This window comes from Paralichthys olivaceus, chromosome 18 (genome assembly GCF_024713975.1).
Source record: "Paralichthys olivaceus isolate ysfri-2021 chromosome 18, ASM2471397v2, whole genome shotgun sequence".
Classification (NCBI taxonomy): Eukaryota; Metazoa; Chordata; class Actinopteri; order Pleuronectiformes; family Paralichthyidae; genus Paralichthys; species Paralichthys olivaceus.
Genome location: NC_091110.1, coordinates 14208080 through 14221659, shown reverse-complemented (window position 1 = coordinate 14221659; position 13580 = coordinate 14208080). Strand labels below are relative to the sequence as shown.

General features: G+C 43.4%; 1 protein-coding gene across 3 annotated transcripts in view; it reads left to right on the top strand.

Annotated features, from left to right (window-relative positions):
- bcr (BCR activator of RhoGEF and GTPase) overlaps positions 1-13580 on the top strand; it is a 75178-nt gene that overhangs the window by 39758 nt on the left and 21840 nt on the right. For all 3 annotated transcript variants that reach the window (XM_069513155.1, XM_069513156.1, XM_069513154.1), the window contains 4 exons: positions 2167-2351; positions 7983-8087; positions 8781-8966; positions 13031-13138. In XM_069513155.1, the coding sequence (XP_069369256.1) occupies positions 2167-2351; positions 7983-8087; positions 8781-8966; positions 13031-13138 (584 nt within the window). The remainder of the gene's footprint in view (positions 1-2166; positions 2352-7982; positions 8088-8780; positions 8967-13030; positions 13139-13580) is intronic.

Below are 13580 nucleotides of genomic sequence, written 5' to 3'. Positions count from 1 at the left end.
TTATTCCTTAATCTGTTCATTAACTGGTTTACTCTGGTTTGATTTGTAAAAAGCAGATACACAGAAGCTTTTTTTCAGATTCTAGCATTTGTGTGTTTTTGTTCCGTGGAGACATCAGTTCCCCAGAAGACGCTCGGTTTAGTCAGTGTGGTGATTCATTTGGCATTTCATGTAGCCTCAGTTTATCTGCAGTTTATCATTATTATTCATGACTGTGGGTTTTTTGGCCTAGAACTGTGCCCCCCCCCCTCTCAACCAAGAGACAGTTACGTACTTGAGATCGCCGTTTGGATGTTCAATATTTTTGGCCTAAAGGCTGCGTGTGGGCTTTAAAAGCATTTTACACACACACACACACACACACACACACACACACACACACACACACACACACACACACACACACACACACAGTTACACATCCAGTGTGTTTGTAGTGACAGCATATTTCCAAAGCAGGGTGGTACGACCAATAAAGTCCTGTAGTTCTTGAATGAATCTTTGGAGGAGTTTTTAAACATCAGCTCGAGATGTTGATGCATTCCCTTATGAGGAGGGGTGGGGTCAGGAATAGAAATAAAAACACGCCTGGATGGCACCGACTCATTTCTATTTTTTTACATAGATTCCCTGTTTAGAAGAAGTGAAAGGATCCAACGAAGGAAAGACTTGAGGACAGGAGAAATAAAAGTGTTATTGTCAACACAAGAATCTGGAAATACAAAAAATATGTGCAAAATAACAGCAGTGTCACATGCTAGGAATAAAAATGAATGGAGGATGTGTAGTACTCTACTCAGTTTGGTTTGCTGCAAGGTTTGGCATTGAGGGAGGAGATTGTTTACATACACACACACACACACACACACACACACACACACACACATGAAGAGAGCCCATGTTGGTTTTTGCCAGGCAGTTTGCCAACGGTTAGAGAAGGCACAGTGGGCAGTACCCACCCACAGGCAGCAGCGAGTACACGGAGCAAGCAGTGGGTGGGCTGAAGGTCAGACGGGGCCCGGACACACTGGCATTGTTCTCTCTCTCTCTCTTTCTGTCCCTTTTGTCCCCCCTCACCCCGTGACCTGTGACTTTAGGGGCATATGTCTGTGTATGTGAGGGTGTTCACCAGTTATGAATGAAATATGGGTTATAGATGCAATAGAGGCACAAGAGATTAAGGAAGATGTCAGCTGAATGTGTTCTAAAGTAAACTGGACAACACTCTGGATGGTGTGTGTGAGTGTGTGTGTTTGTGTTCATCTCTGGCATGTTATTAGTCTGAGTCAGCACTGAGGAGGCCCAGAGAGGTCAGCTCTTGTCTCCGAGAAGCGCGGCTCTGTTGAATGTCGGAGTGGGAGGAGATGAGCAGAAAGTTCTTCTGTGACATGCAGAGATGTTTGATGTGTTCTCCTCAGCTGTTACACACCAGATTCCCAGAACCGCTGACTGTACGCTCTCCTCCTGGTAGCTGAACAGTTTAGTGGAAGCCACAGGTTGAGGTTTTTAACAAAAATCACTTCTATCAGTTTCTCCCACCTCTGCTTTTAATGAGCAGCCCTTGTGATCATAGCCAAGACCACTTAGCGACGGCAGAGCTGCTGTTTTCCCACAGAGAGCGTCCCCGTCGCAGAAGCAGGTCGGAGGGTGGTTGCCGAAAATTTCCCTGGAGGTGCTGCACTCGGTGCTCAAATTATTCGAACCTTGACCCAGTTTGTTGTCGGCCTTTTCAAGTGCTTCCTCTCTTGTTGAGCCTTGTGTGGGCTTTTTTTTCTTCTGAATGCATGAACAAAGATGCAGGGGGAAACTCATTTGGTGTGCCCCAGTTTCCAGAGCTGCATTAATTAGCTAAATTAATTCTGCAACACAATGACGAACTCCTGTGCATGCAGGCTCACTATGATCCTGCCCAGCGAGCATCGTGATGTCAGGTTAAATTAGATTAAACCTAACAAGACTTGTGTTGTGCAAAAATATGAAACTATGTCCAGTGTCACCAAATACCAGGTATTACAGAAAGTCGTCTATGTGATGTACAAGTGGAGTAATGTCTAAATGTCTAAAAGTGAACGTAATTCAGATGCTGTATATAACGTTAACAGTGTTATGTTGGCTGGTTTGGTTCTAGAAGAAACCAACTCATGGTTTGTTGCTCTCCAATCACAGATGGTCACTTCACCGGGACCCCTCCCTCATACGGTTATGATGCAGACCGTGCCGAGGAGCAGCGGAGGCACCACGACATCCTGCCGTACATCGATGACTCGCCGTCGTCTTCGCCGCACCTCAGCTCCAAGAGCCGCAGCAGCCGGGACACCCTCTCCTCTGGGTCGTTGGAGTCCTCCAAATCGGTCAGTGTCGGAAAGATTCCGCAACTCAGCTATTTAACACAAATGAAACCTTGTTAAAATCAATTTAATGTTTTATTCATGTCCCTTAATATTAATATAATATAATATATTTCACATTTTTATGGCTGGTATCACTATTCAGTGGCTTATACGTTGACCTCAATACAGTCCAGGAAGTATGCTAATCTATTCTTACAGCAATCCTGCACCATCAGAAGCTGTCAATTGATGAGAAATCAAATCTGCCATTAAAGAGGATTGATAAAGCACAATTTCTCCTGCCTGATAACCTCAGAACCAGTCATCCGGGGAAGAATCTCATCCCCTGTAAGGGTCTGGCTTTTTCTCATCCAGGGTATTAGACAGAATTACCTATCACCTCCATCACTCCCGTTGCTGCCTTCATCCTCTTACCCTCCTTCCTGATGCTCTCTCTTGTCTGCGGAGAGAAAGCCAGTGATCTATGACGTCTGGTACACACACGGATGGCTGCACGGACACACACACACACACACACACACAACCCCAGAGTCAGCAAAGATGAGAATGATCGTGAAGGCTATAGCTAGGATCTATTTCACGCTACATATACGTATATGTATTATTTATACATATGTATCCATCCATCCATTTTCCTCCGCTTAGGCAAGATTAGAAGGGTGTTCCAGATTTTCCTCTCCCTGCCACAATTTCCAGCTCCTCCTGTGGGATTCTAAAGCGTTCCCAGTCCAGATGGGATATGTAGTCTCTCCAGTGAGTTCTGGGTTCTGAGCTACCTCACGTCACCTCCATCGACATGACAGAGCAGCGGCTTAACTCCTCGCTCGCCACAGAAGTCCAAACTCCTCGCTCTACCTCTACGGCTGAGCTCCGTCTTCACCCCAGCAGTGCGGTCCTTACATATTTTGTTCTTACAATAAATTACGCACATTTTCTGTTTTACTTCCACTTCTCCCAGTTGCCATCGTCATTTACACATTATTTTTTTGCCCCATAGATGTTTTTGCAGGTAGCTGCTGAACATGCTCCAGCCATATGTTGGATTAGAATGAAGGGGTATCATGGGAGAATGTAATAAGCTAATAGTGATCCTCTCCACTGTGCCCTTGGTGGAAGTAATCGCATCAGTGGTCATGAAGCGGTATCAGTTACTCAGCCCCCTCAGTCTCTGCTCTCTGTCTGAGCAGGAGAGCCAGCGAGCGCCTGTCAATCTGATTGATGGCTCGCATCTGCCAATAAACGATGAATCACTTGGCTGCTCACGACCTTTGACCTGTGAGCTCGGAACTCTTACTGATTTTAATTCCTACGCATGCATGTAAACGCACACACACACACACTGCATTTCAATTATGCCTGAGTTTGCACAGCCAATGTCTTCTCTTGTCTTCACTTCTTTTTTGTCAGAGCAGGATGATGAATTTGTTGAAGAGGATTTGCTGAGTAAACTCATGTTCAGAAGCAGAAGTCTGTGTGTGTGTGTGTGTGTGTGTGTGTGTGTGTGTGTGTGTGTGTGTGTGTGTGTGTGTGTGTGTGTGTGTGTGTGTGTGTGTGTGTGTGTGAGTGTGTGTAGGGTTGACGGAAGCAGCGCCGGACGATCCTCACAATTAATTCATCAGTGAATTCTCCAAGCAGCCAGACAGGCTTTCAATAACTGCCAAGAAAATGGAGTTACTGTCGTCCTTGGTCTGCCCTTGGCCCGCCCCTTATCAAACAGCATCCTAGTCTGCGGCTCTAATTGATGAGTCAGAGGCCAGACGGGCTCTGATTGGCTCAGAGGGAGCTGACGCTTCTATGACATCACTTTGATGAGTCATCACCATCAGCGGGGCGGCTGCTGATCTACTTCTCCTCAGCGGATCATGTTCTCTCATAATAATCTGACTTCCCCGCACTGGAGCGGGGTCAGTGATTGGAAGTCAGCTACTGACGTATGACGGCCGTGCTATGATATGTTATTTTTAACAATATGTCAAACACACTGACCACATCTTTCACAAACACACACTTTTACAATCATGGTACAGTTTGAGACCTATGGTACTTGTTGGCCATTCAAGCACAAGAGACCGTTCTATTTCTGTCTTCACCAAGTAGAAGAAGAGGAGACGCAGCCCACATAGGTGATGAGAACATGACGCACATATGTCAATGTGACATAAATAATAAATTACAAAAAGCTCTAAAACAACTACATCCATATATTTCCCCTTTGCCCCCTCACCCTGTCTGACATCGCACATTAAGGCCACAACCTTAGAGAGAGGCAATTTCTTTTTCTACTGAGTCAGCACTAAACGACCATCTGACCAACTTCACTGGATTAGGAGGCTCAGTAAAATGAAAATCTGCCTCGTTATAATCTATCATGTCTGTAATGAACCTTCAGTGCTTGCACAGCATGCTCTCTTGTAATTAAAAGCATGACGTGATGCAGCATCGCAAGCAATTCTATCTGGAGCAGCTCCGCAGACACAGCACTGTCAATATTCAAGAATCAAACACCCAGAAGAAATCTGGTTTTCTCCTCTTGCGCAGGATAATTCTGAAAAGGCTCCTTACGGACATGTGGAGTTGGGAAGCGATCTCATTAAATATTTCAGAAAGCGACGGGTGGCAGAACAGGAGACTGAACAGATTAGAATGTGAAAACCGAACATTTAAAAGGGTTAATAAAGTGTGGAACAAGCTCACTTCCATCCGATCCAACCTGAGAGGAGGAAAAAGAGACAGAGATGGAGAATAATGTGGTTATTCTATCTCAGCCTCCTGAGCAACAATGGCAGGCTTGTCCAATAAACACTGTTTGTATTGATCCATGTGATCCTCCTGCAAACATCATCCACACATAAACAAATCAGAAGCAAATCGGATACACTAAACTATGTTCCTCTGCGGAGGGGTTATGTTGACGCTGAAAGGGGTTTAAATGTGAAATATAAGAGACGCACAAACCCAAATATACTTAAAGCAGGAAAATAGTGTTTTATTTGTACTTTTTTGATGATGGAGAAACAAATGCAGACAGACAAGCCTTCAGTCTGAACCCAGAGATGGGCTCATTAGTTGCCACGGCGATGAATAAAAGATGATATGTCTGGAGATGTGGGTCCTTCCTTGGGGAGTCGTCTGGGGGTCTGAGAGGATGAGTACACACTTTATGGCTCCTGTCTCCCCTCATACAGCTCAGTAACATGTGGCTGTTTCCTCCTTGTGATTTTTTTAAAGCTTGAAATGGACACTCATGTACTTCTCGTGAGGGTCAAAGTCACATATGCACATGCTGATACTTGTAGCTCAGGATTTTTCATTCATTTTTCATTCATTTACAAACATTCAGGGGGCTCCGTTTGCTGCCCGAGGCTTCCCCTTTTCAAGTCTGCAGAGACGGACGGATTCAAAGCCGCTGCAATTCAACGTAACACATTTAAAAGCAATCATAAATCATAGAAATATATTTACTCCCAGGAACTTTTTATTTGCGCTCTAAATTTACAAAGAGAAAACTCGGCGTCTACATAACACGCAACCAAAGCTTTTTTTATGGGGAAACCGATGTTATATACAGTGCAGATCCCTACACAGATCTGTGTGATGCATAATGCATGTGTGTCACAATCAATCCCTTCATCCTTCACGTAAGAAAGAAAAAGACAGAGGGAGAAAGAAAATGCTAATAGTTAATGTTTCTCAGTGAAGGAAACTATTTAAGACGAGATGAACAGGGAGGGAAGATGAAGAGAGTCTGCATATACTTAAATCCCATTCCACTCGGCGTCTATGTCTGATTTCTTTAAATTTATATAAATAAATCAAGTAGCTAGTCTCTTTCTTCGCTTTAATACAAATGTTTGTGTGTTTGGCTGAGATCGTGAGAAAACTAGAGCAGAGGGCAGCATCTTTAAATTATGCTCACGTCTTTCTTTAGATGACTCTATTACGCAACCTGGTCCAAGCAGCACAGAGCTGCCATCACAAAGGATTGATGGTTATTAAACTGCAATCACACGCACTAACGTGTACAGTGTGAGTGCTGTTTATAATTGTTCACAATGTCTTTAGTCAAGTTGGTGAAATTAAATCTGAATTTATGACTGGCCGGGCTCGTGTGAGGCTTTTAAATCATGTTTTTTGGCCAACAGGTTATTTAGTCGTTTGGCCCCGTGCAAACAGTGAGGCCGTAAAAAATCCTGGACTGGGTTTCATAATCCTCAGGGCCAGCATCTGCTTATGCAGTGGCCATGGAAACATTAACCCCTTCTCACTTAAATAAATGCATAAACCCACAGGCATCCAGCTCGTAAAAATACTGTACATCTTTTTATGACACATATTTATAAAATGCTTGAAGTCTGCAGAGTCCAGAGTCTCAAACGTGATGATTTTCTACTTTTATTCTTTGTTATTGATGTAAATTATATTGTTGTTTGGACAAAATAAGCAATTTGATGACATCACCTTTGGCTCGAGGGAATTGGGACGTGAATCTTTCACTTTTTGGGGCATTTTACAGACTGAACTGAGCTTTTAATCTGAAAAATAAACTACTGCTTTACATGATCTAACTCTGTCTTAAAATAATGTGGAGCCTCATGTCAGAAGTTATCTCCCTATCTCCTCCATGATGTCCAGACTCATCATGGTCAGTGTGGACAGTACGAACCAATTACAATCACTTTCACTGTGTCATTATACATATAATCATTTTAATATGAAAATGAAAACCTGAGAACAAGTCATCTAGATTAAGTAAACTGTTTGCACCCCCCCCAATAAAAGACAAAAAAATACTTTCTTTTATTCTCTAAAGATGCAGAGAAAGTTTTCGTCTGACTTTTATCCCGTCGCCTTTGTTTTCCTCCATCTCAGTTCCAGACAGTCAAATACAGACTGAATAACTCCTCTCTCCACTTTTCATCTTCTCTTAATTATCCTGTATCTTATTTAAGTCTCCATCGTTTCCTCTTCTCCTCCTCCTCCTCACCCTTCCTCCCAATTTTCCCTCTCTCTTTCCTCCTCCTCATGGCCTGAGGGGCCGGATGCTTCCGCGTACCAACCTGGACTCGGTTTGTGTTAGTGTACGAGTGTGTGTGCGCTCACTTGGTACTTCCACATTCTCTCAGACACACACACACACACACACACACACACACACACACACATATTTATAAGTCAACCCTGTTCCCACGGGAGACCCTGCCTGTTTGAGTTATTTCAGAGTTGGTGGTTAAACAAGACAGCCCGAGGAGTCTCTGTCTGTCTCTCTGTTTTCTTTCATGTCCGCACTCCTTCGTGAGCTTTGACTGGGCTGAGGGGAGTGCGGAGGAAACCGGGGAGGATGACTAGCAGGTGCAATTGTTGCCGTTTGATTTTCCAGACTGAAGCGCACACAAACGGAAAACCTGCGGGAGTTTCAAGCTCGGCTAACAACCGGGAGCCCTTCAATTTTAGATTTACAAAGAAGTCATATTAGAGGTTCTTAAATGAGCTGATTTAAGGGATAATACGATGCTTTGAATGTTCTTCATGCCGTGTTCCAGTGTGAAAACAGTTAACAGATGTACAGTAAGTTCAAAATGTGTCTTGATGTTGTTGTAACTCCATCACTGTGTTTCTGTGTGTTTGTTACAGACTGAATGTGACCTGGAAAAAGGTTTGGAGATGAGGAAGTGGGTCCTGTCTGGGATCTTGGCCACAGAGGAATCATACCTCAGTCACCTGGAGGCTCTGCTGCTGGTGAGAACACACACAAGCTGCAAGAATGCACATTTTCAAAGTCTCTACTCAGGCTCCACCCCTCGCCATGAATGTTCCGAACATTTTTCGTCAAACCTGAACAGTTTCCTTTTCATAGGTGAAAAGCTAAGACTGGAAAATGTCCTGATCCAATTTTACAGACATTGTCCAGAGTTCATGCCCTCTTGTTTTTGTTTGGTGCCACTAGTCATATCTGGAAATGTAAGATTAAACAGATGCTTCTGCACAAATCCTTAAAGTGAGACTAGTGTTTCCCTAACGGCAGCCTCTGTGGCCACAAGTGGAAATAAAGGATAATGGCCCATTAAATGTCCCTTTATTTCTTGACTCAGTTGTTTTATAGATGCTGTCATCGTTATCTTTATTCTGGCAATGGATTAAATGACGGGGTGTGATCATCATAGTTTCATGGCACACAACTTTACTGTTGTGATTCTCTCACTAACAGACAAAACTACTGGGAATAAAAAACGCTTATGTTTGAAATGTCTGCAGTAAAGTTATGTACTTTAAAAAGGTACCAATTTCAATTCAAAGCAGTCATATGTTCTTTTAGGCCTAAATACCTCCTACACCGATGAGACCACCTGATCAGGTTTCACAGACACAGAGACACAACGTGTTTTCGAGCCTGTGTCAAACCTGTCATCTCTCCTGTTTGTTCTCGCCCAGCCCATGAAGCCTCTGAAGGCTGCAGCCACAACATCGCAGCCCGTCCTCACCGTGGCCCAGATAGAAACCATCTTCTTCAAAGTGCCTGAGCTGTACGAGATCCACAAGGAGTTCTACGATGGACTCCTGCCCCGCGTGCAGCAGTGGAGCCACCACCAGAGAGTCGGGGACCTCTTCCAGAAACTGGTGAGTGGGTACAGAAGGAGATTTGGGGTTTGGTTTTGGTGCATTTGGGATTGTGGTGTGCGTTTGTGTGACGTTACCCCTGATGAGAGTGACACAGGACACTCAACAACAGGACGTATGGATGCAGACCCAAAACAAACCTACTCTGCTAAATTGGCATCATTCATATTAATGTTATTTCTGGAATCGGGAGACTTTCCATCAGCAAACTCAATAAACCAATAAAAAAATGTTGATTTGATTTTTGTAGTGATTCTTTTCCTTTATCATGTTAAATCCGGACAAATTAAATCTGAATTGTCCTTTTATTCCCATTTCCCTCTCTCTCTCTTGCTCTCTCTCTTGCTCTCTCTTTTCCCTCTGGTGGTTTCTTCCAAACGCATCCGAACCAAACGTACACTGGGTCTATTTAATCATTTTCACAATGGGTCAATTAACCCACAATGAATCATTTGTTAGTTCCGTCCTAAATATTCCCCCCCTCTCTCCCACCAGCGTCTCCTTCACTCTCCCTCTCTCTCTCTTTTCTGTCTCTTTCCCCCTCAGATTCACATGTGCTCGAACACACACACATCTACACACATGCACACATACACACACACATAGAGGGAGGTGCATGCATGTTTCACAATGCCGCCTTTCTGAGTCCATCACTCCACTGTGTGCTTTGTGTCTCAAAGAAGCTGCTATAAATAGGAGCCTCTCTCTTTCACTCTCTCTCTTAGTAACGTATTCCATCAGCCTTTTCTTCCCTGCGGCCTCACCTTGCAGTCCAGCGAGCACAATATCAATTATTTGAATCAATTACTTTGTTTAGATGCTCATCTATATTTTTTTCTTTCTAAAAACTGCTCCTCGGTCACAATGAAATGATTCTCTGTTCCCGGAAAAAGATGTGATTTCATGGTTCTGATATGGGTGATGACTAAATAGAGAGCCGGCTGTAGTCTGTGAACAGTGTATGAGAGCTATTGTTGTTCGAGCTTTATTTAGGAGATGGAGTGAAGGTTCGCTTCGTCTGGTGCTCGTGTGATCGTACGAGAGCCCATTTCCTTTGTCTGCTTTTAACCATTACGTCAGCCTTGATCAGTAAATACAGTGCTTTTTTTTACGCACTGTATTTACTCTTTCTCTGTCGGTATCAACAATCTGGCTGTGGTTGTCACTCTGCACACACACTAGTGCATCCCCAAGTCTGTGTCCCATTTCTGCCCTCCAGACAGTAGCTAATAAAAGTCAGATTGAGAAGACGCTGAACACACAGAAATGCTACACGTCAGTCGTTCTTTTTGGTGGGGAAGGAGGGAGGAAGAGCTTAGATGGGAGCAGAGGAGGAGATACAGGGAAAGAATGGAGGGGGTGGTATAGGCTGAAAGAGGATGAGAGGGTATCAGAGAAGATTTAGGCTGCTGTGACTCTGATAGAGCCGTGTCGCTGTGACGCAGAAGTCTGCGAGAGGAAGTTTTTTAGGAATCGTAAGACATCAGAGCAAGAGACGAGTTAGGGGAAGAGGCAAAGCGTCGGTGACGGGTTTTGAGCGTGAGTGTCAGGGAGAAGTGTTTGAAGGCTGGAAATTGTGTGCTCCTGCTTCTCCTAAACATTTCATACACAGCAAAGAGGTGAAGGTTTTACACCACCAACATAGACGGAGATAAACTGACTGTTGCTCTTCAGAGACTGATGATGAAGAAAACCTCTTGATCCTTTGTTTGGCCTCACAACCATTTGTGCTGTATGTATATAGTGTTTGTGTGTTGGAGGGTCTATCCTGTGTTCCTTTAACATCAATGATCAGGAGAACACACGATGTCTAAATCCAAGGTTGGATGCACACCATGATGCCACCAATTTACATTTTGATTAGAGAAGCCTTCAGTCACTTCTTTCTCTTTGCCGCAATTTGGCAATATTTCACACCGGAACGTCCCCCACAAGTAAAACAGTAATGTGTACTGTATGCAAGATTTGAGAGTTGTGTTGTGTATTTCTACTTTCATCAACATGTGTTATTTTTCAGTTATGACTGTCAAACTAGATAATTAAAGAAGTTCTGTGGCATTCTGGATCTGTAACACGTGGTTTAAGCTTCACCCTCTCTTTCTCTGCTTTCCAAAACTTCAGAATGACTGCCACAAATTTGAGAATGAATATCTGCTCGGGCTCACTCACAAGCCAAGCGGTTAAATTCAATCTACAGCCGTGGTCCGTCATGAGGCTTCTCTTCTTAATGTTGTTTTCCACACTGAGTCTCACTACAAGACAAATCCTGAACTGAGAAATCCAAACACCCAGACGCTTCCTCTCATCACCTAAAGCCATTTTTCTGCTCTTACACACTGTAGCTGCAGCCGATCGCTCGGTAAAGCCTTTACGCCGTCGTGTGTGCGGCTCGGTGGATGCGGCTGGCAGACGCGCTCTCACACAGTCGAACTGTCACGCTCTGAATGGTGCAGATTGTGTGGCCTAGGGCACGACACAGGATTGTGAAAATTGCTCCACTCCTCTTTTTTTCCACCACTTTACTTCTTCCTGCAAGTACTTGATGTACAGAACACCATAGATCCATTTTAGGACGGTATTAATGTGTAAAATTCACAAGCCAGTAGATCAGATGTACCACACCCACACATGTTGCCAGCAGCAACACAATAAGTGCAAATGATGTTGAGAAAACTTGTGACTTCACTAAAAACTGTTTAAAAGGATTAATGAGCTGTAGATAGTTATAGGAAATGTTTTATGGATGTGTGCCATTAATGATAATAACATGATATATTTTTAATATTAATATTGGAAATATAATAGTTAAAAAGCAAGTTTCTAGCAACGGCTAGGCAAAGAGGATCTGCAATAATGAGAGCAATAGAATTCTCAAACATGGATAGACATGATGCTTGACTTTATCAGCATTAAAATACAATGAAATAAAAGGAGTTTAAATAAAGTTCTACATAAAATATTAATTTACACATTTCAAATTCACTGGATCCATATTTTCATTTGAACAGAATCAAAGACATGCCAGATCTTTTCCCATCAAGTCTCATTAATCATTCTCTGAGAAATCAACCAAAATGTAGGAAAACACTGATGAGAGGCCTTCTAGTGTCACGTCCAGCCTCTCCACAAAATGTGAAGGAAATCAGTTTTTAGTAGTTTTTGCGGAATTCCTGCAAACAAACCAATAAACGGCTGCAAAAACACAAACCTCCTCAGTCGGGGGTATTGATGGACTAAATTCCACACTGGCTCATGTTTACCCTAAAAGGTCTGACGTGTAATAAGTTAGGTCACAAAGAGCTTTAAACTTAGTAATTCAAAGCACTCGTGTATCCGCCTCACTCAGGTGAGCGCTCCGGAGCTATCTCCTTTCAGAGGTCTGGGTGAAACTCGACATTACACACAAAGCCCACGTCTCCACTGTACCCGCCCGTCCTCTGGCTTTTGTTCAGGAGAATTGACTGTCCTTTTGTTTGCCGTGGAGATGGATCGCAGCGCTGGCAGGCAGCGTTTGCTGGAATCTCACTCACCCGCGCAGCTCACCAAACGTGCTTTCATAGCTTCTGTTACACTGATCATTAATTACTCACCCCAGGAGAGTGCAGGTCCCCCTTGGTTGCCACGGCGACGGGTCCATCCTGCGAAGGTTACCGCGGTTCCTATGCTGCTGTTGTTGTTGTTACAGTGATCTGTGTTGTGCTTCTGCTGGTGCTGTTGTCAGATCATCTGCAGGTCACAGTTTCCCAGATGCAGCTGACTGGACTGAATCTCCTTTTTCCATTATGAAATGTCAAGGATTATTTATCTCGTATTGCAATTTATCTTTTTTTTCAAGTTTGAGCTTCGTATTGTCGATAGTAAAGATTTGTCTTTTGTGATGTGAAATAGTTCAGATGCCACGGCTCAGAATACAACAAATCTTTCAGAAATAAAGTGCCTAAAATGTCAAAAGTTACTTTTTAACTTCAGTCAGGGGTTGAAAACACTAGTAAACCTCTAAACACTTCCAGACTGTTCTTTACATTAACATCACATCTCTATATCTTTTCCTCTCTCTCCATCAGGCCAGCCAACTGGGAGTTTACCGAGCGTTCGTGGACAACTATGAGCTGGCCGTGGAGACTGCGGAGAAGTGCTGCCAGGCGAACACGCAGTTTGCAGAAATCTCTGAGGTGAGTAGGTGGAGGGAGGATAACAGAGAGTGGTGCCAAGCGGTGATAGTGATGTGGGTGTTTTTATTGAAAGTGATACCGTGAATGTGGGTGAAGGCATTAGACAGAAAGTTCAGTGTTGTTGCAGAGTTGTCGCTGTGATCTCTTGAGTTATGGGATCACTTTAGCACCGTGTTAAATCAGTCAGTCGGACTCTTAACCCCTGCATACCAGCAAATTATCCACTTTCACCAGTGTTTCTTTTCTCTTTGATGTATGAAGCAATGCTGTGTCTAATTAAGATAAAAGTAAAGTGAAGTTCACTTCAACATTCATCACCGGAGAGTATTTAAACCAAATTGATTCTTAAATATTGTTTAAAAGTATTTTTTAGGTCTGCACACTTCATAAGAGAAACACAGTTTGAACTAACATAGTGTTATACAGTATATTATATAATTAT